At 43.1% G+C, this 26,286-nt stretch overlaps 1 protein-coding gene across 2 annotated transcripts; it reads left to right on the top strand.

The window, feature by feature from the left end:
• LOC8054149 (inositol hexakisphosphate and diphosphoinositol-pentakisphosphate kinase VIP2) lies at window positions 1,383–25,766 on the top strand. Of its 2 annotated transcripts, XM_021450977.1 has the most exons (31): window positions 1,383–1,784; window positions 1,926–1,949; window positions 2,073–2,132; window positions 3,334–3,380; window positions 3,547–3,630; window positions 4,685–4,748; window positions 6,407–6,560; window positions 6,859–6,929; window positions 7,559–7,663; window positions 7,999–8,091; window positions 8,975–9,049; window positions 15,137–15,222; window positions 15,312–15,515; window positions 15,591–15,690; window positions 15,767–15,837; window positions 16,056–16,137; window positions 17,491–17,649; window positions 18,554–18,596; window positions 19,348–19,430; window positions 20,232–20,294; window positions 20,382–20,456; window positions 21,431–21,556; window positions 21,910–22,142; window positions 22,241–22,285; window positions 22,590–22,656; window positions 23,156–23,227; window positions 23,923–24,167; window positions 24,256–24,313; window positions 24,429–24,596; window positions 25,103–25,177; window positions 25,272–25,766. In XM_021450977.1, the coding sequence occupies exons 1-31, from the start codon at window positions 1,716–1,718 to the stop codon at window positions 25,533–25,535; spliced, it is 3,165 nt and encodes a 1,054-aa protein (XP_021306652.1). In that variant the 5' UTR covers window positions 1,383–1,715; the 3' UTR covers window positions 25,536–25,766. The 2 variants fall into 2 exon arrangements, with proteins under 2 accessions (XP_021306652.1, XP_002466647.1); XM_002466602.2 differs by lacking the exon at window positions 1,926–1,949 and having other exon boundaries at window positions 1,384–1,784; window positions 25,272–25,752.

Genomic DNA, 26,286 nt, shown 5'->3' with positions numbered 1-26,286 from the left:
AATAAATTCTCCAAAAGACAACATTCACATACATACCTACTATTAATGCCTGTCGCCAACTCAAATATGGTCATCAAGGAGGATTATATGCGTCATTCGTTTTTATTACATAATATGACATAAAAATGTTTATATACCTTATATTTCAGATGTCTCCCTTGCAGTAACCACGAATCCACAAATTAGAAGCAACATGCTAAAACTGTTAAAGTTGATTTTGTGAGAAAAGACAAAATAGAAGTGGATATCCTATGCACATGAGAAAATGCTAATCGAGGTGCTGGCTTGAGCTCTTGGTAGGGCTTTTTGCTAACAAAATGGCCTACGACAATATGGCAACACCATGGCTGAAATAGTCGAAAACGATTTCTGTTCGGTGAGCATAGCTAGTTTAAGTACAATATAAAATAGTTCTAAAGTAAATTTCAAAACATTAAAATTTTAAATGTTATAACAGTGAAAATTGAACATTTACCATTTTTACTGAAATGATTTCTTATAAACAGGATCATGTACGATATTTTATTATCAGCCCTACAACATACCTCGCCCTACACGGTACTCCACACTTGTTTCTCTTGCATGAATAGGAGTACATGTTGGATCTTTGCCTTGCAGTAACTACAAATCAAGAAATCAGATGAAATATGCTAAAACTGCTAAAATTGATTTTGCGAAGAGAGATAAAATAGAAGTGGATAATTTATGCAAACCACAAAATAATCGATGCGTTGGCTTGAGCTCTTGGTAGGACTTTTTGCCAAAAGAATGCCCTAAGGATAAGATGGCAACACAAAGCTAAAAACAGTCGAAAACGATTTCTAATAATATAATAATACTGAAAAAAACCTGAAAACATTAAAAATTTTATAAGGTGGTAGTAAAAACTGAAAAGCAGACATTTATCATTCCTATTGAAAATAATTCCTTATAAACGGGATCTTGTATCTTTGTTTTGAGCCCTACATCAGACATTCAGACCTCGCCGTACACGGTATTCCTCACTTGATGCAATTGGTCTTGGAGGTATTAGAAACTCATAATGAAATCAAACTTATGTTACTAGTACATGAGGTAGTGGCCATATATCGAACAAATTATTGCTCAGGATTGTATATCAATCAACTATACTAATGAGTAATAAAAAGTTTCTCTTTTCTGAAAAAAGTAGTGACCACTGCAAGTTTTAGCACCAAAGGTACATTTAACCCTTTCCACCTTTTTCTATATAAAAAAATAAAATAAAAAAGAGAAATCTTTCATGAAAAAGAAATAAAAAAAGAGAAATCCTTTTCCACGAGTCTTTCTTGCGTTTCCCTTTTCGTGTGCACACGGCATGAGCAGTAGCACACAGTATCGCAAACAAACTTGGCAATGGCAACTAGGCCAGAGGCCAGCCCACACTTTGGAGCCGATAAGAGCCGCTCCACCTCTGCCGCCGCGCCGCTCGAAGCCGCCCGCCCATCGCATCGCACTCGCACGAGACGAGACCGCCAATCCCGTCCCCTGACCCGAACGGCCGCCGCAGCGGAGAAGAGAGGGAGAGTTGTGTGCGATACGCACGCCTCTCGCCGCCGCCTACCCTTCCCGAACTCCCCCGACCAAACGCCTCTTATCCTCCCGGCATCAAAATCGCGCGAAATCTCTCCGGATTCGCGTGCGCGGGCTGTGGACAGATCGGGGGCGGAGGAGGCCAGGCCCCGGGGCGGGCCACAATGGTGGTGATGGAGGGTAATGGCGGCGCCGGCAAGATCACCATTGGCGTCTGTGTCATGGAGAAGAAGGTCGGGATCTTGACTCTCTGGTCTGTTGAGGTTTTTCTTTTTCTTTTTCCTTGGTGGTTCACGGATTCTCGCGAACACATGGATGCTAGATGCTGTCTTGTCTTCCTGGTTATTGATCGATTCGTGTTCTTGCTCTTCCAGCGCGTGCGTCTCGATTTCCAGCGCGTACGTCTCGATTGGCCGGCTCTTGCTCCTGGATTTCTCAAAGAATGCGGGATGCGGGAGCTTCGTTGTTGCCTCTGGAACATGTCCTCGTCTGATCAAATTCTTAATTCTTCTTTTCTTCAGGTGTTCTCTTCTCCAATGGAGCAGATTCTCGAGCGGCTCCGCGCGTTTGGAGAATTCGAGGTGTGCAAGATCCTTTCTTTTGTCCCGTCCACGCTGCATTTCCCTTTCATATTACATCAGTTTGTAAAAAAGGTAGAAACCCGTGTGAGATTGAAGTTTGCCCGTGGGATGAGTAAATGGGTGGATGGCGTCGAATTGAACGTGATCTTACTTTTCTTCTGAAAATTTCCATTGCGAGACATCCGTGAATCTTCGTGGATACCAATTTATTCTGAATCTTTTCGAATAGTACGTGTGGTCCCTGTCAAAGTGGTCGCTTTTCTGGGTTGCACCCAGAATTTCCAGGATATGGCATATATGTCCCTGAATATGTACTTTTTTTTGGAGGATTAAATGGTCGCTGAATGATTCTTGGTATATTTTATTTTGGAGGACTACAACCTGTTTCACTTGCTTTACTGATAGTTTGAGCACCGCATCAACTAAATTAGAAGTTTTGCACTTGAGTGGTCGATATTCTCATGATATTATATGCCCAACTTTGACTCGTTGTACCATAAGCTGTGCATGTGGACCAGTATTCTTTATGTAGAACGCAATAAGGTTTCCAACCTCTCGAAAAGGATTACGCATTAGATTTGGTCTACTGCATATGCGTATACTATTAAATCTGCTAGACATACTGCTAATTCATCTGACTTCTAGGGGACCACTGGTCACGACTGCCTTGTAGAAAAAATATGCCAACTTTGTTTGATTACCGTATCCAAGCTTCAGCACATTGTTCATTTCTTCATCCGTGTTTCCTTTCCTAGACTGTTATATTACCTATGTCTATATTGATGCTTGGGAAGGTGCTACTTTTTGTACATCATTAGTGCTATTGTTGACTCTTAATTCTTTTGCTTAGGTGTTCCAGGTCTTCACATCATATTTTTTTTTCTGTATATAATTTAATGTTAATTGACTCTGGTCACTATATATTTTATATCTAATGATTCAAAATTCTCTTACCTCTTTTGCTTCTCTTGCTTTGTTCCAGATCATCATAAACCAAACATGTACCCTATGATTTATAATCTAAGCTTACTAACTTGGGCTACTATATATTTTTGTTTCTAATAATTCCAATTACGTTCAGTGAACTTCATTTTAAATGAATGTTGAATTTCCTGTTGGGGTATAGTTGAGGGGTAAGAACGCTTGTTACAGAAACATTTCAGACCAGCTGCCATTCTTCATTGTTTAACTTATTTTGCAGATTATAATATTTGGAGATAAGGTTATTCTCGACGATCCTATTGAGATGTATGTAATGAGAACTCAGGTTATTGATAACAATCATAATTCTTTTGTGCATAGGTTTATCTACATTCTTTGTGCAACAGTCTTGACCTAAGGCTATATGTACTGTTGTCTTACTGAGTTTAGGAAATGGGAGTAGTATCTTACCTATCTACCATTTTGTTTTCAGTTGGCCAAACTGTGATTGTTTGATTGCCTTCTATTCCTCCGGTTTTCCTCTGCAAAAGGTCCAAGCATATGCTGCTTTGAGAAGGTATAATTTTTATTTTCTATTGCCTTAAAAATCTCTTTCAAATGGTAACTGTTCTTGTAACTACATCTCAATTTTTTTAATAATGTATTAATGCTGAGGGAGAGAGCAGCATTTATTTGTTTGCTTTGCAAGCTTCTAACAACCTCATCCTTTGAGTGACCTATTTGTATTCAGTCTGCATATCTGTTTCCATATAGCAAGCTTAATAAAGGAATAAAAGAATGAGACTCCTGTCTCTTAGTTTTGGCGCACAATTTGCAGTAGCTTTTTCTTTAGGAATGCAACTACTTCTGGGAAAGCAGTACTGTCAAGGAGGGCAACTATTAATATTTGGGGAGACAAACTATGTGCTTTTATGGGCACAAAGTTACCAGTTCAGAAATGCAACTGCTAGTTGAGTGTCTACTTTGTGTTTGAGCTAATAACCCTGCAACTTTTGCCAATTGGCTGCATCCCCCACCAAGTAATAATTTCTTTTCAACACCACATTGTTCCACCTAACCAGCAAGGCAACTTTTGCCGATTCTCTAGTTGCAGAGATACAGACTAACATTTAAGTTGGTCAAGTAGTGGATGTGTATTGCACACTCCTTGAAGGAGATATGACCACTTAAAAGTAATTATTCGAAGCTCCTTGTCCTAGACATGTGTGCAGTATCATAAAACTAAAATTTTACTAGTTCATCCTATTCAATGATCTTTTGTCTTCTTTAGTCTTTTTATCTGTAAACATGCATACCCAATTAGTCAAATCTACATGATCATTGCATAGTTGACCCTTTCTATGTACTGGGTAATCCAGATTATCGTTCATGACGACTCTTAGGGAATATGATTCAAATAAAAAAAACAGCGAGAGAGTAGGCCGTCCACGTATTAGCAATACCACTGGGAGTCTTTTCTTCCCTAATTTAATAAACTAACACTTAAAATTAAGTACTACCTTACATTCTCAGATGCGGAAACTTTATTTCTTCAGTGAATAGATGAGTTATTTTCTGTAATTCTTGATATTCCAGTTAGTTTCCCTGACCTTGTTCTGCATGAACGGTAGGCCTTTTTTGGTGAATGAATTGGAGCCACAATACCTCCTCCATGACCGCAGAAAAGTGTACGAGGTATTGCTGTGGAATTCTTGTGTCTTCTATTGCATGCAGCTAAACTCATCCTTATCCTCTGTTCATATGCACTCATGTTTAACTTATATTCTTCTATTTGTACATTATAATTGTGCTCAAAGCAGTACTCTTCTGCATGTTGTCAAAGTGGATAGGTGGTGTGTTTGTATAGACTAACCTTTTTTAGAAGTAGTTCAGTAATGCAGGCAATGAGCATTTTAGATTACCATTGTTTCTCCCAACAATAGTCAGCAATGGATGTGTAGCATGACGACAAACTGTGAACATTTTTTTGACTCCGCGTAACTGATAATAACTTTGCAGTTTCGATGACCATTGACTCTTTTGATAGACATCATTGAGAGTGAATTGCACAGTGAGTCACTGGATTGCTTAGCTGATTCAAGTAGGTCATGGAACTCATCTTTAGTTTACTTGTTTAAGTGTGTCACTCTAGGTCATTAGCGTGCTAAGTCATGTATAGCCAATGACATGGTTTGTTGCGTTGAGCAATGCACAGGACAGGTACCTCAATTGACTAGAGGTAGCTAAACCTCTTGTCAGTTATCCGCTATTTTTTTCCTTGAACTACGCAGGAGAGATGCATGCCATTTCATTAAGATGGATAAAGAAAGTACAAAAGACTGAGAACAGAGGTCCAGCCTGATTACAACAGAGCAAAGAAAAGGACTGTGTTTGAAGCGCTTACTAAGATGAGATGGATCTCTGATATACAGGGAGCACTGACAGTGGTTGCCTTGACTGAATACCTTGGCCTATGAGACCTCCTTTCAGATTTTGTACTGCAGCCAGAGGTAGAGGACTCACATACTTGGCAACTATAAGCTTCAGGAAAAAACTCTGCAAAATCTGCATATCAAGGGCTGTTCACTGGTGCAGTTCAGTTCAGGCCATGGGAAATAATATGGAAGAGCTGGGCACCTGGTAAGTGTAAATTCTTCATGTGGTTGGTTGCCCGTAAGGCCATAACAATGTTGGACTTGGACAGCTGATCGCCTCGCCAAGAGGGGGCTGCCACACCCTGAGGAGTTGCTCGTCTCATGTGTTTTCACTCGGAAATTGTGGTTCAACATCCTACAGAAGTTAGGTCTGCAGTTCCTGCCCCCTCAGCCTGACGACATCTACTTTAATGACTGGTGGGCAAGATCAGTTTCTAGAGTGGATGGTCAGATCAGGAAAGGTCTCAATTCTATCATAATTTTGGGGGCTTGGTCAATCTGGAATCACTGCAATCACTGCAATTGCTGGGGCTAGAGGAATCTTCCATCTCTTCGCTCTAGTGCCAAGGGCAGACTATGGCTCTTTCTTGGTCGATGTCAAGTCTTTTACTGTAATAGGCTAGCAGTGTTTATTTGAGTGAGGTGCGGTGTGAGTGTGGTGTTGTTTGGGTTTCGTACCCTTTTCTTCTTCTTAATATAATGATACACGGCTTTCCTGTGCTAAAATGAGGCAGACAAGTTTGGCAATCTACCTTGGAATTGACTGGTCTAAAGTATTATAATTGTTTATTAGCCACTACATCACAATGATTTCCTTAACTGATCCAATGTGTTGGTCTAAAAAAGAATTGACCCAATGTATTAAGATGACTTCTTATTTATTCTCATTTTTTTCCTTGAACAATTTGCATGCTTAAGCATCTGGAGAAGTATGGAATTCCTGTGCCCAGTTATGCTCTTGTCAATAGAGAATATCCGTACCAAGAGCTGGACTACTTCATTGAGCAAGAAGATTTTGTTGAGGTCCATGGGAAGCGGTTTTTGAAACCTTTTGTGGAGAAACCTGTCAATGGTAATTCATCTATACATACATAATGTCATTGTACATTGTAATATCTGCTATTTGCCTTATTGGATCCGAATGTTGTTCCCCTTGGTACTGTAATGGTTGGTTTGACTGCATGCAAGATGCAACTAATGGTTTTTGTGTGGCCGAGGTATAGCAGTGGTGAAAGGGATATCTGTTATTGCACTACAGATAACTAATTTCTGATCACCTATGATGATCAAATAAATGTATAACTAATTTCCGATCACCTATGATGATCAAATAAATGTATTCTGATTCCTTTTTTTTGTGTTTTTAACAGGGGACGACCACCGAATAATGATATATTATCCTAGTTCTGCTGGCGGTGGAATGAAGGAATTATTCAGAAAGGTGAGCTTCTGACTCAAAATTGTAGTCATTAAGATTAATTTGCTGAGAAGCTGTAGTTCTGCATTTGGCTTACTTTAATGGCCTATTTGCCATTTTTATTTCTATAATGCACCAATTGCTTTGGTACTTTAGCCTAAACACAAAAGTCTAAAGGTTCTTCATAATAACGATACTCCCTTGGAGTTTTATTTTTGTTATTTGGACAAATGTCTCTAGATTTCCTTTACTATTAGTATATAGGAACTTGTCAAAATTTAGACATCTTGCATCTTTCGGGGATTTTAGAGATGACCTATTTGAACATCATGGAATTGTTTGTCTTAGTCTGCCAGACCAACACCCACTAACTGTGCAATTTCTGGCATATGCATAGAAACTTTAAGTGGTTGGTAAGTTAAGAACTTGAAGACTGCTTGTTAGAAATCACTTCATGACACTCTGCCTCGACAACACTTAAATGATCATAGTTTTAGGAGGTTAGGTTCCATGCAATTGCCCTGTGCATAATTGTCAGCTCTTCTTTTTCATTCCTTTTTATGTCAAACTGTTTGGTGTCTTTCTGTATTGTTTCATTTTTTCCTGTAATTGGAAGAGTGTATAAACATTTATGCATTGCTGAATAAATGTAGGTGGGTAACCGATCTAGTGAATTTCATCCTGATGTTAGGAGAGTGAGGCGTGAAGGTTCCTACATATATGAGGAATTCATGCCTACTGGTGGCACTGATGTTAAAGTAAGATATCTTTCACAAGTTTATTGTCTACTGATATGTGGTTTAAATGTTGTAAAGGAGATTAATTCTACATTTGTGATTTTGGTCATTCTCTAAAGCAGCAAGTAATCTTTCACTAGTTTCTGATATCTTTCCTTTGGGAATGTGAAGTGAACGCAGCATATTCCCCCTTTCTTTTATATGGATGTAAATTTGTGGAATAGAATCTCACTTAATATGGAGATCATTTATTGTTCATAAAAAGCAGGCCTTGACTTATTCCTTGTAAATCTAAATAAATGAACCATTATCCATTGTACATATTGTCGATTGTCTAGCTATAATAAACCTTTCAGGTTTACACTGTTGGCCCCGGATATGCACATGCCGAGGCACGTAAATCGCCTGTTGTTGATGGTGTTGTTATGAGGAACCCTGATGGCAAAGAAGTAATAACCCGTACTCTTCCATCTTTCTTTATTTAAATTCAATATGCATTGGTCATAAAAGTTTAATATGATAATTATTTGTTAGGTCATAAAAGTTTACTATCATAATTATTTGTTGCACCCTCACATATATGTTTATGTATTTGTCATAGTTTGAATTTGAGATCTAGTAGTGTTTTTAAGGCGTCGCCTAGTGATGAAGCGCTCACAGGGAGCAAGGCGACCGACGCCTAGCCAAAATAGTGAGAGATCCAAGGGGACTGGAGGCAAACCAGAGAAAAAAGATAGGGAACCAATCAACCAACCAGAAAGTCCATGCAAACTGCCTCCTTTCTCATTCCCACCAAATCTGGCACCGCGTGGGTCATCTGTGGCAGCAGCGGCTGATCCAGAAGGGGCTATGACAGAGATCGATCTGAGGGAGCAGCAGCAATAGGGAGGGAAGGAATAGAAGGCAGGCTGTGCTCGCGCAAGCAAGAGCAGCGCGAGCGATGAGGGAGGGAGATGCGGTGGTGCTACACCTGCGTGAGAGATGCAGAGAGCTGGTCCGAGGCCGCGTAAACATGGGAGCATGCGGCCGTGTTTCTGTGAGACCGTGACCTGAGAAGGGATGTGTCTTACCACTTTAAAAACCATGAGATCTACATGCCAGGATGTACATCTATTAGGTCATGGAGGCAAAAGAAAACCCCATCTATTAGGTCATGATTCTACTGTTCTCATGCATAGTGTTGTGGTTGGACGTTATATTCTGTAGTGCCATCATGTTTGCATTATGCTTCCTGTTTTTTTTTTTACATTGATGATTATTCGTTCCTTGGGTCATGCTGAAATGCATTCTTGTTTCTAATTTATCTTGTTTTCTTAATTTTGTTACTTGAAGGTACGATACCCTGTACTTTTGACCCCTACTGAGAAACAAATGGCAAGAGATGTCTGCAATGCTTTTAGACAGATGGTAACACTACATTTTTTTTTGTTATAAGTTTATTTCTAGAGGCATTAACACTATTTTCCTTGCTAGCATTTAATTTATATAATCAGCTAAATATCTCATGGATGTTTTTCTGCCAACCTTCTTTGATCTTTGTTGACTATTAGCCAACAGGAAATCATGATTCAACAATGCAGGAATCAATTAGCTTGCATTTGTTTTTTCCTCGCTCTTGTCTGCCTGTTGCATGCTTCTTTCCCCACTGTTTGCTCATTCTGTTTTGGCCTTTCCTTTTCTGTAACTTCTCTCTCTCTCTCCTTGATAGAATGCAGCGGGGGCCTACCCTATTGTATTTCGCCTAAAAAAACACTACAAGCATCAAATTTTGGAATTAATGGGTTGTTTGGTTGAGAACCAAAGTCCATCCACATCAAATTTTCATGATGCTCATGCGATTTGGTTACCATTTGGATTGGTGCCAAATTGTGGCATATCCCATGATTTGGCAAGATTTCTGTCAACTTTTTGGCAAAGTATGGGAGGCAATACTGCCTACCAAAATTTGCTAATGCAATCCTCCCATGCCTTTCTATATGGTAGTGTGGGCCCATCATTAAAAGCCAAATTTGTTAATGCAATCCTCCCATGGTGGTTTGTCTATTGTTTGGTTCGGCACTCCTGCTGTTTTTCTAGAAAAAAGTGACAGCTAAATGGTCGCTTTTGTTGAGATATCTAGGTTCGCATTTTATTTTCAATTTGGTCAGATTCTCTAGTAGCATGTGGAGGCTTTAATCTGCAGTTGAGCTAGATGGACCTCATGTTGTTGCTTGTTGTGTAGATGGAGAACAGCGAATAATATATAGTTTCAATATCTATATGCTAGGAATGCTTGTGTCTTTGAGGGTGCTAGTCCTTGTGTTCAAAGAGTTTTAGCTGTAGTTTCTGAAGAGTGTTTGTTGTGGTGTTGGGCTGGAGCTAAGGCTCTGCAACAGCTTCTTAGTAGGTTGCTGCTGCATATAGCTGTTTAGGTGTTTTTTGGGCAGTGGTCATCTGTTTTGCATAGTGTGTGGCGCCAAGATTCCTGTAATTGGTTGCTTGGGGGAGCAGGCTCTATCTCTCCTCCGTTGTTTTTATTCTCTTAATGAAATGACATGCAGCTCTCCTGCATCGTTCGAGAAAAAAACAATATGCATTGGATACATCCCAACTATTGAAATATACTCTGATTCTTTCTAATGACTGTCACATTATCAAATTATTTCTTAGTTTTTCCTAAAATTATTGGAATTAGGGTTTCATACCATAGGCTAACCCTAACCAGGGTAGCCATATAATTAGGTATACATGGGCCTCATGGGCCTCATACTCATATACTCTAACATCCCCCTGCAGTCTGAACTACCGTCGCAGCAGAGTTTACAGACTGGACACGAAAGAAAAGAGGTACAACACACGAGCCCCCCCACAGACACAACTAGCCACCGGTGATGTTGAGGCTGGTGCGGAACTCGGCGAAGGTCGAGGACGGGAGACCCTTGGTGAAGATGTCGGCGAACTGGGAGGTGGTCGCGACGTGGACGACCCGAACATCGCCGACAGCGACCCGGTCCCGGACGAAGTGTAGGTCGATCTCCACGTGCTTGGTCCTCTGGTGCTGGACCGGGTTGGTGGAGAGGTACACCGCACTGACGTTGTCGCAATAGACCAGCGTGCTCCTGGAGAGGGGGCTGTGAAGCTCGGCGAGGAGCTGCCGGAGCCAGGAAGCCTCAGCCACGCCGTTAGCAACAGCGCGGTACTCCGCCTCGGCACTGGAGCGGGAGACAACCAGCTGACGCTTGGACGACCAGGACACGAGGTTGCCGCCTAAGAAGACGGCGTAGCCGGAGGTAGAGTGCCGAGTGTCCGGGCACCCGGCCCAGTCAGCGTCAATGTAGACGACCAGCTCGGTGGAGGGAGACCGGTGAAGAAGCAACCCGTAGTCGACGGTGCCGCGGAGGTAGCGGAGAAGGCGCTTGAGAGCAGTCAGGTGGGGCTCTCGAGGATCATGCATGTGGAGACAGACCTGCTGCACGGCGTATGTGATGTCCGGCCTGGTGAAAGTGAGGTACTGAAGGGCACCAGCAAGACTCCGGTACGCAGTGGGATCTGCAACTGGACTACCCTCGGCCTCTGACAGCTTGCCCTGAGTGTCAACCGGAGTGGGGCAGGGCTTGCAGCCAGTCATCCCTGCTCGCTCCAGGATATCAAGAGTGTACTGCCGCTGGTGTAGAAGAAGCCCAGTGGGACGAGGCTCAACAGTGACGCCAAGAAAGTGATGGAGGACACCCAGATCCTTCAGAGGGAACTCCAGCTGAAGAGCACCGATGATGCGGCGCAGAAGTGAAGGACTGGAAGCTGTGAGCACAATGTCATCAACATAGAGCAGCAGGTACGCAGTCTCGGCTCCATGGTGGTAGATAAATAGGGACGTATCTGACTTGGCCTCCACAAACCCCAGTGTCACCAAGAAAGCAGCAATCCGAGAGTGCCATGCCCGAGGGGCCTGCTTGAGACCGTAGAGAGACTTGTTGAGCCGGCACACCATGTCCGGACGAGAGGAGTCAACAAATCCCGCTGGCTGACTGCAGTAGACTGTCAGTAAGATGCCCGTGCAGAAAAGCATTCTTCACATCGAGCTGATGCACCGGCCAAGAGCGAGCAAGGGCCAAAGAGAGCACTGTGCGGACAGTCGCCGGCTTCACCACAGGACTGAAGGTCTCATCGTAGTCGACCCCAGGGCGCTGAGTGAAACCCCGGAGAACCCAACGAGCCTTGTATCGCTCAAGGGTGCCATCAGCCCGCCACTTGTGAGTCCAGATCCACTTGCCGGTGACAACATTGGCGCCGGACGGTCGCGGCACCAGATCCTAAGTCTGGTTGGCGAGTAGCGCCGCGTACTCCTCTTCCATCGCGCGGCGCCAGTGAGGGTCCAACAGGGCGGCGCGGACGGAAGAGGGTACAGGAGAGACCTGCGAGTCGCCGGGCATCGCCGCAAGAGCCCGGGACCGCAGGGTACCAGCCGCGTGCCGCGTCACCATCGGGTGGACATGACGTGGGTCGCGGTGAAGAATCGGCGGGTGGTACACCGGCGACACAACACGTGCAGTCGGTGCCCACGGTGGTGGAGTAGGCGTGGCTGGCGGAGAGGAGACCACCAACGGTGGTGTCAGCGGTGGAGGAGACACCAACGGTGGCGACTGAGGCAGGGGCGTAGAGGCCACCCCCGGTGGCGGAGGAGGCGGGACCGGCCGCGCCCGGCGCTGGTAGACGCGCACCGGCTGGGCGAAGCGCGCCGGGGGTGCAACAGGCACCGGCTGGGTGCAGGGTGCCGGAGGAACAGACACCGGCGTCCCCGGGCCCGCGTCAGGTGTAGGCGTAGGAACCACCCGGAGGGGCGTGGCCAACGGACCCGTGCAAGGCACAGAGCCCCGAGCCACACTGTTGGGCGGCGAGCCGGGGCACAATGCCGGCGAAGACCTCGGTGGAGCAGATCCTGCAGGAAACAGTAAAGGTGGCTGGGCCACCGGGTCAGCGGGACACGACGAGAAGAAGTCGAGGTCAGGGGCGGAAGCCGGTGTGGTGGTGGTGGAGAAAGGGAAGACAAACTCATCAAACACCACATGGCGAGAGATGAGGACGCGACGAGAGGTAAGATCATAGCACCGGTACCCCTTGTGGTCCGGGGAGTACCCGAGGAAGACAGAGAGTCGAACGGGGTGCCAGCTTGTGGGGAGCAGTGGCTGTGGTGTTAGGGTAGCACACACACCCGAAGACACGAAGGTGGTCATACCGAGGAGGGGTGCCGAACAGAGCATGGTGAGGGGTAGGAGCGGGACAGGCAGTGGAAGGAAGGCGGTTACGGAGATAGGTGGAGGTGTGCAGGCTCTCAGCCCAAAAGCGAGCGGGTAGGGACGCCTGCAGTAGAAGGGTGCGGATGGTGTCGTTGGTGGTGCGAATCATGCGCTCAGCCTTGCCGTTCTGGGAGGAGGTATACGGACAAGACATGCGCAACTGGACACCGTGTGAGAGAAAGAAGGCACGGGAGGTGGAGTTATCGAACTCCCGGCCATTGTCACACTAGACGGCCTTGATGGTGAGGCCGAACTGAGTAGACACCCAGGCGAAAAAGTGGAGAAGAGTGGGGAAAGCATCAGACTTGGCACGCAGGGGAAAAGTCCAAGAATAATGAGAAAAATCATCGACCACCACTAGATAGTATTTGTAGCCAGAAATGCTGAGGACAGGAGAAGTCCAAAGGTCGCAGTGAACAAGATCGAACACCCGAGAGGCATGAGAAGAAGAGGACTGAAAAGGAAGACGGACATGAAAAGGAAGACGGACATGACGGCCCAGCTGGCACGCATGACACAAGGGCTCATCGTGAGTCCGAGGGCACCGAATGTCAGAACTACGACTCAGCTGTGTCAAAGCATCACGACCAGGATGGCCGAGACGACGGTGCCAGATAGTGGAGGAAGGTGTCGTGGTAAAGGCAGCTGACAAACCAGGAGGCGAGGTAGAGGACGCAGAGGTCGGAAACTGAAGGGTATAAAGGGGACCTGTGCTGTCGCAACGGAGAAGAGGTCGCCGGGATGCCAAGTCCCTCACAGTAAGACCAGAAGAATCAAACTCAACCGAGCAGGAATTGTCAGCTGTAAATCGACGAATAGAAAGAAGGTTGTGAACCATAGAAGGGGCAACAAGGACGTCGGGAAGGCGAAAGGAGCCATGAGCGCCGGCGGCACCCACAGAGGTGACAGGAAGACACGAGCCATTGGCGACCATGATGGACGAAGGATGAGAGGAAGAAGGAGGGTGAACAGAAGAGAGGATACTCGGGTCGTGAGTGGTGTGGTAAGTGGCTCCCGAGTCGGCGACCCAGTATGGCCCGACAGGAGGAGTCGGAGTCATGGCGCTGAAAGAGTTGGCCAAGGCCGTCGGGCCCCAACCGACAGGCCTGGGCAATACGGCGGGAGGTGGGGCCCCAGGAGATGTGGAAAGAGACCCTGGAGGAGCACAAGCGAGCATGGCCGCCGCCGGACGAGGAGTTGCACCGCCGGGTGCCTGGAGAGGCCACATGGCCCGCGACCACGGGTTGTGGAAAGATGCCCATGCCGCCGGGTCCCCACCAACAGGTCGGCTCCCCGGAGGAGCACCTGTGAGCACCGCCGCCGGTGGGTGAGGCTCACTGTTTCCACGTCGACGGCGATGGCTGCCACTTCGGCCCCCCCCCCACCCTCGCTCGGCTCGGAGGGAGGAGGGCCAAGAGGAGACGACGGCAGCGGAGGAGCGGGACAGGCAGCGATGCGGGCGGCGGTAGCAGCACCAGGGAGGGGAGCATTGAGCCCCGGGCATGTGGCAAGCGGCCCCCCCAACACCCGCTCAGCCCGGGCGGTGATGAGGGCGGCAGCGAGGGCGGAGGCCGCTGCGTGTAGAGGAGAGTCGGGCGGCACAGGAGGCGGGGCGGCGTCGCCCGCGCCATGGTGGAGATGCTGCTGGTTCTGGTGGCGCCCTGCGGAGTCGGTGCTGGGAAAGTCCACAGCAGCGCCTGGGAAAACCGCTGCAGGCCGTGCTTGGCCCACGCTGTCGGCTGCACGACGGCTGACCGCGCCCGCGCAGGGGCCGCGCCCGCGCTCGCGCCCGCGCCTGCGCCCGCGCCCGAGCCCGCGCAGGGGGCTGCGCTCGCGCCCGCGCCCGCGCCCGCGCAGGGGGCCGCGCCCGCGCCCGCGACTGGACGGGGAGAAGGAGGGGCGGCCATGGCTGTGATGTGTGCCCAGCTTGAGGAGGAAGAGAGGGGAGGGAAGTGGGGAGGCCGCTGGCCAGCCATGGCGCCCGCGGCGGCGGCCCAGGGGAGGCTCACCGGCCGGCGGCGGCGCAAGTGGACGCCTGGCGGCTGGAGGGAGGGAGGAAGCTCTTTGATACCATATTGGAATTAGGGTTTCATACCATAGGCTAACCCTAACCAGGGTAGCCATATAATTAGGGATACATGGGCCTCATGGGCCTAGCCTCATGGGCCTCATACTCATATACTCTAACAAAAATGTCTGATGTATGTCTTGCTTCTCATAGGTTTGTGGTTTTGATCTCTTAAGATGTGATGGGAGATCATATGTCTGTGACGTTAACGGATGGAGCTTTGTGAAGAACTCATATAAGTAATTTTCTGAAAGCTCAGTTTTTAATTGGGAAACATGTCAGTTTGATTTAATAAGTGCTGAAATGGTTGAACAAACTTGTCATCCAGGTATTATGATGATGCTGCTTGCATCTTGAGAAAAATATTTCTTGATGCAAAAGCTCCTCATCTTTCGTCAACCATCCCCCCAACTCTTCCTTGGAAATCTGAACCTGTTCAGCCCACCGAAGGTCTTACACGACAGGGAAGCGGAATTATTGGTACATTTGGGCAGTCAGAAGAACTGCGCTGTGTAATTGTTGTGATACGCCAGTAAGTATACTATTATTCCTTTCCTTCTATAAGATAATTGTTACTTCTATATGTTGACATCTTATATCTGTTTAGTGGCGATCGGACACCAAAGCAGAAGGTGAAATTGAAAGTGACAGAAGAAAAGCTCCTGAATTTGATGTTGAAGTACAATGGTGGAAAACCAAGAGTTGAGGTACCTTCTTTTCTGAATCTTGAGTCCTACTTAACCTATGGTGCTTAAATTGAATAACAGTTTTGGGCTCTTGCAGACAAAACTAAAAAGTGCTGTACAGTTACAAGACTTGCTGGATGCTACAAGACAACTTGTACCACCAACTAGGTACTGTGAATGCTAGGATAAATATTTTAGCCCTAGTATTTAGATTGCATGATAACTTTATGAAATTTGCTTCCCCAACTTTATTCTTATCTTCTTTACCTGTGTTCTATTACCGGATTGCTGCATTGTTCAAATTGTTAGTTTGATTTGATCTTCTGTTTCTTCAACTGTTCTTTTGAGTTAAATTTGGCAAAGTGATTAATGTCATGTATATTTAGGTCTGGTCGGGAGAGTGATAGTGATGCTGATGATATTGAGCATATTGAGAAACTTCGCCAAGTCAAAGCAGTACTAGAGGAGGTAATTTCTAATTATCCAGATCTACATATCCATAACATTTGTTACGTACATGTTGAATACCTTTTCACTAGATGGTTTGTATTCATGTGTCTAGTGCAGAGTGCAAGATAGATGCAACCATGCAAACTATTTCAGTTTGATATCTAATAATCATCCACGGACAGTGGTCTAAACTTGCTGAAGGGTAGTCATTTTTGGGTGTGCATCGACAATTTTTTCATTAAGTTGAAATGGAAGCAAAAGGGGGACATATAAAATAATACTTCCACCAGTTACTTTCCCTTTTTCTTGTTTTTGTGATTGAGTTTATATTTGAAATTTAATGGTCAACAATCCATAACAGTGTTATTAATTCCGTTCTGGTACCAGCTGGAACGGGTGGTATATCTTGTCCCGTCACCAAAACTTGGACAAAAGAGGTTTCATCCCGTACCGGCCAGGCCTGTTCTGGCCATCCAGTCACAATCTGGTCCATCTCGCTCCGGTATGCACCCAAGAAAGGTTCCACCAAAGTTGAGACTTGAGAGATCAAAGAACGTATCAACTTGAGCCGGAAGCATACATCAGTGAGATTTGTTTCTTGGATTGCAAGTGCAACAAATCTAGGCAGAACACATAACACCTGAGAACAAACAAGAGATCCATGATACAGAAAAAAACAAATAGCATCATGGCGTTGGGCAGTTGAGGTGAGGTCGTCGAGGTATCGTGATTCCTGCATGGATGAGCGTGGGTGAGATTCCACGTTTCATGTGTGGAAGGCAACGACCAGTGCCAGCAGATCATGCTTGGCAGTCTGTTCTTAGTGTGGGGCGTCTTCTGTGTTGGAGGTGGATGGATAAGGCAGGGGCTCTCCTTCTGCATGTTTTCCTAGGGTGCTGGTGTTGACAACTTAGATGGGCCTTGCGGCCTGTTACTCTGTTGGACCTTCCAGGAATACAGACTGGCAGGCATCAATGCTATTTAATAATTTTATTTTAAGCTTTTAATTTACAATTGAAAGCAGAATTTAATCCTTTTGTCCTTTCTTTCTGCTTCTCTGTACAACTTTTGGGGATTGGTTAGAGCTATGTTGGGTATGGCATGGATACAGAAGTTAAGAAGAGTTATCTTGGAGCTATAACAATCTTGCCAATTATTCACCTATCATTGTCCTGCCGTAAATGGCAGAAAGCAGCCATAAGTTATCTTGCATTTGGAATTTTGGATACCTGGATCTCGCACCAGAACAGTCTTAGTGGAAAATACAACTGCTTGTGTTTATACCCTGTCTTGAATACTGGTTTATGTGCTTTGAAAAGCTTATACCTGTCTTCTTACATTTAATAACTTATGCTACTCTTCTCATATTAGGGTGGACATTTCTCTGGCATTTATAGGAAAGTGCAGCTAAAGCCATTAAAATGGATAAAAGTTCCAAAGCGTTATGGTGATGGTGAAGAGGAACGACCGGTTGAAGCCCTGATGATTTTGAAATATGGTGGTGTGCTCACTCATGCTGGGAGAAAACAGGTTTGGTCTCATATTTTTTTTACATAAATTTTTCATATTTTCAAATTTAAAAATGTTGTGTATTTGTTGGGACTCTTCATTTCTATGATCAAATTAAAATAAATTTTGATGTTCAATGTTGAAGTAGACAGTTATAAATATATAAATAATAGAAGAACAAGATGCCAGGGGACCTATTTGCCCTTATCATATGTTCCTTTACAATGGTTTCTTTTCAGTACCTTACACATGGTTACCATATGCTATTCAGCATCACCTTGTAGAACACTAGACCGTTCATATGGAAATGGATGTCAACAACTTTGGTAGATTCTATGTCACAGGCTCAGAGACTACAATCTCTGAGTTGGAGGATGTCAACTGTTGAGGGGAGGGGGGGGGGGGGGGGGGGGTTGTCCGTGCCAGATCTGAGGGTTGTTGGTCAGGGGCTGCGGTGAGGCCAGAGACACTTTCCCATGGTGGCGTAGGGGAGGGAAGCTAGCCAGCAGTGATATAGTGCATAATCAATTAACCATGACAGATTTTTCCTTCTTTCCATGCCATACCAGTTACCGATCAGTAATTTCTTGTTTTGTAGATACCAGATGTGCAGGCAAACGTTGTAGTATACTGTACCATAGTGATCCAGATCCAGATAACAACTGGCACTTACATCATGCCACTTGCATTTTGTTTCTTGCATTTCTTGCTGTCAAAACCTGTGCAATCCATTGAATCAAGGGGATAATTTAGAATATATTAACAGTGCATATATCCAGGAATTACTGAATTAGACTGTTCGTCAATTGTCATTCTCTGTTATTTTCGAAATATCTTATGTGCAGTGGATGACTTTCTGAATTTGGCTGCGACAAAACAAAACATATATCTACTTTAATGATTCTTTTTATATGTTTTCATTCAGGCAGAGGAGTTGGGAAGGTTTTTCAGAAATAACATATACCCAGGTTGTTCACATTCTTGCTGCCTATCATCTTGTGAAAGAAGTAAAACAGCAGAATTTTAATGATATTATTTATTTTACTACATTCTTGTGCTTATCTTATCTCTATGTTGGATGGCTTGCTTTAATGCTTTCTCAAGAGGAACTTGTGCTCCAGAGAAACTGACTTTGGAGCTACTTGGGTCCCACCCCCCTTAAACTTGAAAAGTGCCTGTTGGGTTCTTCATCTTAAACGTGGTGTCACTTCGGTCCTTGTACTTGTGTTAATTGTGTATTTTGTCAATGTGGCAAGAGGTTTAGATATACTTGCATGGCATATATAATTGATACATTGGAGACTAGACATGTCTCATTATGGCCCAAAGCTGACAGAAGGAACATGATAATTCCGTTTTCACTTTAGATCTTTACAGCGTTTTGAAAACCTCTATCACCTAATGTCTAAGTCCAAGGATTTGATATTTAGGGACCTTTAGTGTATGTAAACTGCTTTTAGAATCTCTCATTTTTCCCCAATTTTGCATCTATTAGAAGTCTGTTTCCCTTCCAGTGTTGCTTGAACTCAAGGATGATAAGTGCGATGCTTGTGATTTTCACTTCGCTTCAACTTATCTTTAATACTTCACTAAATTGTGTTCTCCCTAGAAACTTGATTTGTTTCTTGCACGTTTGACAATCTGTAGTTTTTATATTGAAGTATGTGCCTACTTGAAGATGTTTTCTCTTGACTATCTGGTATGTCAAATCAAATATAGGTGAAGGAACTGGTTTGCTTCGTCTGCATAGCACTTACAGACATGATTTAAAAATATACAGCTCAGACGAAGGTCGTGTACAGGTACGTTTAGTCACATGTATGCCTTTCCCCAATTTATAGCCCCTATGGATATGTTTTCCTTGGAACCTTGGTGGCTTGGCCATCGCACTACACTTCTAGCTAGTTTTGATCTTTGTTCTTTTCCCACATGAATGGCCAAAGTACCACTATGAATTGTATTACTATTGTACATTATGCTACATACATATACAAACTCTGTCACTCTTTCATAAAATTACACCTAACCTACTTCGGCAAATTTGGAACACTAGGTTTCATAAGAAATTGCATGTGGTCTTAGGAATGACTACTTTTTGTCACAGCAATGATTCTGTTTAGGAAAGTCATCTCATTTAGGCTGTACCGGGTAAAATACACAATAATCTTTTGTGTGCTTATATCACTGGAGTTGTACAACTAATGGAAAAATACAACCCTTCAAGTTGTCCCACATGGTAATTAATGAAAGCAATGATCTTAATTGCCTACAAGTTTTTATGTTGCATGTGTGGACTAGGCATGGATGTAGGCTACAAACTTGAAATTACCATGATATCCCTGTGGTAATGTCTTGTAATGCATGGGAAAGTTTTGTTAAGGTTTGCTCCATGTGGAAGGAAGAGGGAACATAAATGAGGGCAAATATCAGTTAAATAACACCCCTTATATTTGAAAAAAGACTAGAGACCCACCCCCCTCTCCCCTTTCCCAACCCACTCACTGCTGAATCTATGATTCTGCAGCTCATGCATGTCTAACTGCAATAATTTCCTGGCAATCAACTGATATTCCTAATTCACATGTTCATGGTGTACTTTTCAGATGTCTGCAGCAGCATTTGCAAAAGGCCTTCTTGATTTGGAAGGGCAGTTGACTCCCATACTGGTTGGTTGCTTATGATCTAGAAGAGCAAGTATTTGGAAGGGCAGTCTACCATTTAAAAAAAAACGCACTCACTTTATACTTCTTCAGGTATCTCTAGTAAGTAAAGACTCATCTATGCTAGATGGACTGGAAGATGCAAGCACCGAGATGGATGAAGCTAAGGTTTGCTTTTATAATTTGATAAGCATGCTATGCCTTTCCATATTTTGTTAAAAAGTTCATAGGATTGAAACAAAAATCTATTTTTGAATAAAGACAAATCGCATTATGTTCTTTGATATAGTTTTGAATTTTCCCTTGAGATGACAATGTGTACTAGGTATTTAGCTTGTATAAACCACTATGACACAATGATCACAAGATCAGATTGAATCATACCCATACATGCTGAATCTAGCCGCTACGTATTCCTGAACTATCACCCCTTGAACTTTTCAGAACTATTTCAGACTCTGGAATTCTTATGAGTGTTGGAATATAAGTGAATTGCCCACCTCTCCCCATCAGCTTAAGCTTTTGGGTTGAACTGGTTGGTGTATGCAACTCAATATGGTATCAAAGCCAGAGGTCTCGAGTTCGAATCCTGGTTAGCGCAATTAAATAAAATAATTGCTGCTCGCTCCTATTCCACGTCTGAGGGAGCCTCCACATGAGGGGGAGTGTTGGATTATAAGTGAATTGCCCACCTCTTCCCATCAGCTTAAGCTTTTGGGTTGAACTGGTTGGTGCATGCAACCCAATAATGAGAAAGTCAGTTTCTTATTAAAATTTGTTAGGGAACATTCTAAGTTTTACTTAGTGATAAGGTCGTCCCACGCTCCCTTTGCTTGTCTCATGTATACATAATTTTAAAATCACTAGGCACTTGTTGGGTGGGATTATTACAGTCCATATATCTGTCTAACCCCTAGGTGGAGAACTGGAGATTCGGTCCAGGTGAGAACACACTGTTTGGTGGGGTGCCTCCTAGTGTCTATGTGGTCATTTAAATAATCTAGGTGGAAAATGGGAGCTAGACTGTAGGGTGATACCTATGTGGCCTTTTTTTTTGAAACAGTGCATGTATGATGTATGTATCATATTTGATGTTTTTCATCATCAATTCTTACCAGAGTTTAAATGAACTAATCTTTCAGGCTAGATTGCATGAGATTATTATTTCAAGTGCAAAAACAAAGAACGCAGAAGGGCCAGTGGAATTTCCATGGATGGTTGATGGTGCAGGATTGCCTGCAAATGCTTCCCAATTCCTGCCTAAGATGGTAAAGTACTTTTATATAAGAGAGATCCACATACTTGCACATTTTCTACAGAATTAGCAAAAGCTGGTACATGTGCCGATCATCTAATTGTTGATTCGGTTGTATTCTGATGAAATTTCACATTTTCTCTCTCTTGTTTGAATGGCTACATTTGTCATGATGGTGGCATGCTGAAAGTTCTGTCAACAGTTTATCCATGTGAATAATTTTATTGGGTATTTAGCTGATATCTCAAATCAAAACAAGTGTAGGGACAATTTTAATATTTGGTAGTACGTATTTTGTAGCTGCATAATGTTCTACTCATGGATAATGACTATATGGTTCTTTTTCCCTTGTTACACTGTAACCAGGTTAAGTTGACTAAAGAAGTGACTTCACAAGTCAAGCTACTTGCTGAAGGTGAAGATGAAAGACTTGCATTGACGAGCACATTTTCAAAATATGACCAAGCAAAAGCTCTTGGGAAGACAACTATTGATGTGGCTCGTATTGCTGCCGGGTTGCCTTGTGGTAGTGAAAGCTTCCTCTTGATGTTTGCCAGATGGAGAAAACTTGAGAGGGATTTATACAATGAAAGAAAGGAGTAAAGTGTTTAACCTCTGGATGTTTAGAAATCAATATAGTGTTTTTATTCTACTTCTTTTGTTCAAGTCACTCATGGTGCTTTGTTTCATAATGCAGCCGTTTTGACATTACACAGATCCCAGATGTATATGATTCCTGCAAGTGAGTGATCTTCAAACAATGCATGGTTTAGAAATGTGCAAAATACTAATTGTTTTCCATTGTGTCCATTCTTGTTGGATCTATTGGGTGTCTAAATGTGTAATACACCATTAAACTATTAAAAAATTAAATTAAAAAAACATAGAAAAGATGTGTACAAATCTAAATAATGTAAAATATGATGTGTTACCATTCATGTTTTTTTGATATAATGTCTTTCTTAAAAAAATTATGAACATTTCCATAATTATTGTAATACAATTCCATTGGCATATAACTCCTAAACTAATGGAGTAAATTGCAGGTATGACCTTTTGCATAATGCTCATCTCGATCTTAAGGGTTTGGAAGAGCTATTCAAAGTTGCTCAAGTAAGCAACCTACATTTGTGTTCTTCTATAAGCTGCTTCTTGATTATACATTAAAGCTAATAGCATCTCTGATCAGAAAAAAAGCTAATAGCATCTGTAATTGTGAAGTAACAACTCCCAAGTAGCTGTCTCCCTTGAATCATCGCAATGTTATGTTGACTAATCATGCATTTTAAAAGAGACCCCAGTTGATGAAACATGTAATGGTATGGAACTTCAGTCCAAAGCCATATTCTCTTGGTACAATCGACTGAGTAGATATAAAATTGAAGTTTTGGTGATATATTCATTTTTCATACAGACTCGTATGTGCCACAAAAGTGGGTTATATTCCTAACTTTAGTTGTGTTCAATGTTAAATAAAACAATTAACATAAGAGTGCTGTTAGATAAGAAAAACAAATTCAAGCTAATGTGTTATACATTCCATGTTCTCTTGGACATTTCTTTGTAGTGTTTCTTTAATTATTTGTTATCTGACACACTGATATTCTTCTAGATACTTGCTGATGGTGTTATTCCAAATGAGTATGGGATCAACCCAAAGCAAAAACTGAAAATCGGCTCAAAGGTTTGTTCATAGTTTAGATGTCATAAGCAATTTTATGCATGCCATGCCATCATGTGACTCATGTTCAGTTAATTATTACATGGTCACTTGGAATTCTTGATACTTTCGGAAATCTGTAGTCTTTTGAGTTTCAAATATTTTTATTTATCTATGAAACTGCATGTTAGCGATATAATTGGTTTTCTTGATAGCTCTTTCCAGCTTTGAGTAAAAATGGCTCACCAAAGTGCAATGAAATTGCCACTAAGGTGCATCCTGATTGGGGAAAGGAGGGGGTATCATGCTCTTTAGATATGGAGAAGCACAAGTTGTGAAGTACAAGTGTTTAATTATCCTTATTTGATCTTCAAAATTTTTGCCATTTCTCACACCCCCCTATCATAACTTTTTGTTCCATCACATAGTTGACTAAGCATGGTTATTTGATTGGTGTGGTGTTTGCCAAAAAAAACTCACCCATGAGCTTGCAACCTTTTTAACCTTGGTTAGTGCTCGGGTGACATTACTGATCTGAGCTGTGTTTTTATTTGTCTAGAGTACAAGAACTATCAGTAACTCTGGTACAAGCAATGCCATATGATCTCTGTTAATCAATTTTGGGGGCAATTTAAAAAGTTTTCTCATTGTTTCTGTTTCTCTTAATGTTTCTCTCTTAACCGTGCTCATATCCTTTTTGTATATAATGTATTGACTAGATAGCGCGCCGTTTATTGGGAAAAATCCTAATTGATCTACGCAACACTCGTGAAGAAGCTATCAGTGTTGCCGATTCAAAATTTGTTGAAGACGAAGCTCAATTCCTACCAACAAAAGAAGCAGAGCACCAGCAAAAGATTCAAGTTAGAAATGAGGATGGAAGAAGATCTAGCTCTACGAGCGAGAAGTCATTAGACCAAGAAGATGAAGATGATAGAGAAACTAAATACCGACTAGATCCCAAGTGTGTTCTTGTTCTGATTTTGATGAAATTCAATTTTTATTTGCTAATTTACATGTAAATTTTATGTTGCTAAAATACTTTGGTGCAGGTATGCCAATGTAAGGACACCTGAGCGTCATGTCCGCACAAGACTTTACTTCACATCGGTATGCTGGAGCACTTCTTTGTTGTTATCATCCTTTTGGAATTATTTTTTTGAGGGGGAATTCAGTAGGGATCGCTTTTGGAATTATTAGTGACATCATACATTTTCTGCACCAGGAATCTCATATACACTCCTTGATGAATGTTCTTCGTTACTGCAATTTGGACGAAAGTCTACAAGGAGAGGAAAGCCTTGTCTGCCAGAGTGCTTTGGACCGTCTACATAGAACTAGGGAGCTTGATTACATGAGTAATATTGTGCTTAGAATGTTTGAAAACACAGAGGTATGGATCTTTTCATCATCTTTATCTGGTCTCTGAACAATACTTCACCTTTCTGGTATAGTGGTCGTATATATTTCCATTTCATGCGACATGGGTAATTTTGAAAGGTTTTGAGCTTCAAGTCCATTTTGTAGTAGACTAAGAATCGGCTCCCTTTCTTGAGGAAGCTATCTTGTATACTCAAGTGTCCTATTTTCACTAGTGAATCAAATTCCTTGTACCAAATACATTTGAGGGGATGTATAATGTGCGAAACTAGCTGTTACTATGGAGGCTTGCAGCTTGTCAATAGTCCTAGGTATCTGATATCATCAGTATCTTGTCACCGGTAGAGTTTTGTAAGAAACCCAATAGTAATTACAATTATAAGAATTTATTTCGCGACCACGGGCAGGTCATCTATTTTTCATGGTTACAGTTGAAATGTAGGCGATGCCAAACAGTCAGTTTACAAGTATCAGTTGCTCAATCATATCAATCTACTTAACAAATTTTCATGTTTGCAGGTTCCTTTGGAAGATGAGAAGAGGTTCAGGATTGAAATGACATTCAGTCGTGGTGCCGATCTCAGTCCCCTAGAGGTGATGCCCCCTCGTATTCACATTGTTGATATAAAATCGCTTGCTTCCATGTAGAATCACTTGAGTTTACTAACTGAATGTGTGTTGGGTCCAGGACAAAACCAGTGAAAGTTCCTTGCTTCAGGAGCACACTTTGCCCATAATGGGACCTGAGAGACTACAGGAAGTTGGGTCCTGCCTGACGATGGACAAGTTTGAGAAAATGGTGCGACCATTTGCCATGCCCCCAGAGGACTTCCCCCCTGCTGCCCCTCCACAAGCCTTAGGCTACTTCTCCAAAGGGGCAGGAGGAGTGCTTGAAAGGTTGGTTAGCCTCTGGCCTTTCCACAAGAGCGCAAATGCGGCTAATGGAAAATAGCTGAAAGCTACAAATTCCTGAAATCAGTTAATGTAATTATTTCTTGTTTTGTAACACTTCTTGCACACCGGCCAATTTTGACAATCTGAATCAAGGGGAAAATTTTGCTGGCCCTTTTAGCTGGGTTACATCCACAAGCCCCAACTATGTTTTTACTGAACTGTTGTCGTTGGGCCTGTTTCATATGGAAATTTCAGGGAAATAGTGAAATTGATCCTATAGATTTAATTTCTCTAAGGCTCCTTAGCATACCCAATAGCTGCATCCAAAGCCTAAGATCCACCGGTGTGGGTTAATTTTCATGCCGCTGAGTGTTTCAGAATTCGGATGCCGGGAAAGACATTTTAGTTAATACATTTTAAATGTGGACAACCTGACTATTGAACTCATGTTCTATATGCATATAATCAAATCACGTGCTTCTTGGTAGTGATTGATCTTGCATTGATTCTGGAAGGAGCCTCACGGTTCTGAAGGGAGTTGAGATGGCTCTCTGTTTCATGACCGCGAGACATAATTGTGTTATCATCTTGATTGCATGCATATAAGATAAAAAGTTTATCAAACGGTGTCGTGTGCTACTGGAACTAGAAAGTAGGTACTCGATATGCAGAAAGTCAATACTCGATATGCTGTGCACATGACATGTCTGGCAGGGTTTTGTTTTTCTTTCTCCTTTTTTGATAAGGATACTTGGCATGACTCGGCCACAGGCCGATCTCTTGTATTCTAAAACTTCTTGCTCCTCCTT

The sequence above is a fragment of the Sorghum bicolor genome, chromosome 1, assembly GCF_000003195.3.
Source record: "Sorghum bicolor cultivar BTx623 chromosome 1, Sorghum_bicolor_NCBIv3, whole genome shotgun sequence".
In the NCBI taxonomy this organism is placed as follows: domain Eukaryota; kingdom Viridiplantae; phylum Streptophyta; class Magnoliopsida; order Poales; family Poaceae; genus Sorghum; species Sorghum bicolor.
Note: the sequence above shows the minus strand (reverse complement) of the source record. Positions and strands in the feature narration are given on the sequence as shown.

Excerpts from the sequence above, each read along its gene's own strand:
- LOC8054149 (XM_021450977.1), top strand. The coding sequence starts at position 1,716 with ATGGTGGTGATGGAGGGTAATGGCGGCGCCGGCAAGATCACCATTGGC. Across the intron at positions 6,930-7,558 it reads TGAAGGAATTATTCAGAAAG|GTGGGTAACCGATCTAGTGA; the intron begins GTGAGCTTCTGA and ends GAATAAATGTAG. Across the intron at positions 15,838-16,055 it reads CAACTTGTACCACCAACTAG|GTCTGGTCGGGAGAGTGATA; the intron begins GTACTGTGAATG and ends ATGTATATTTAG.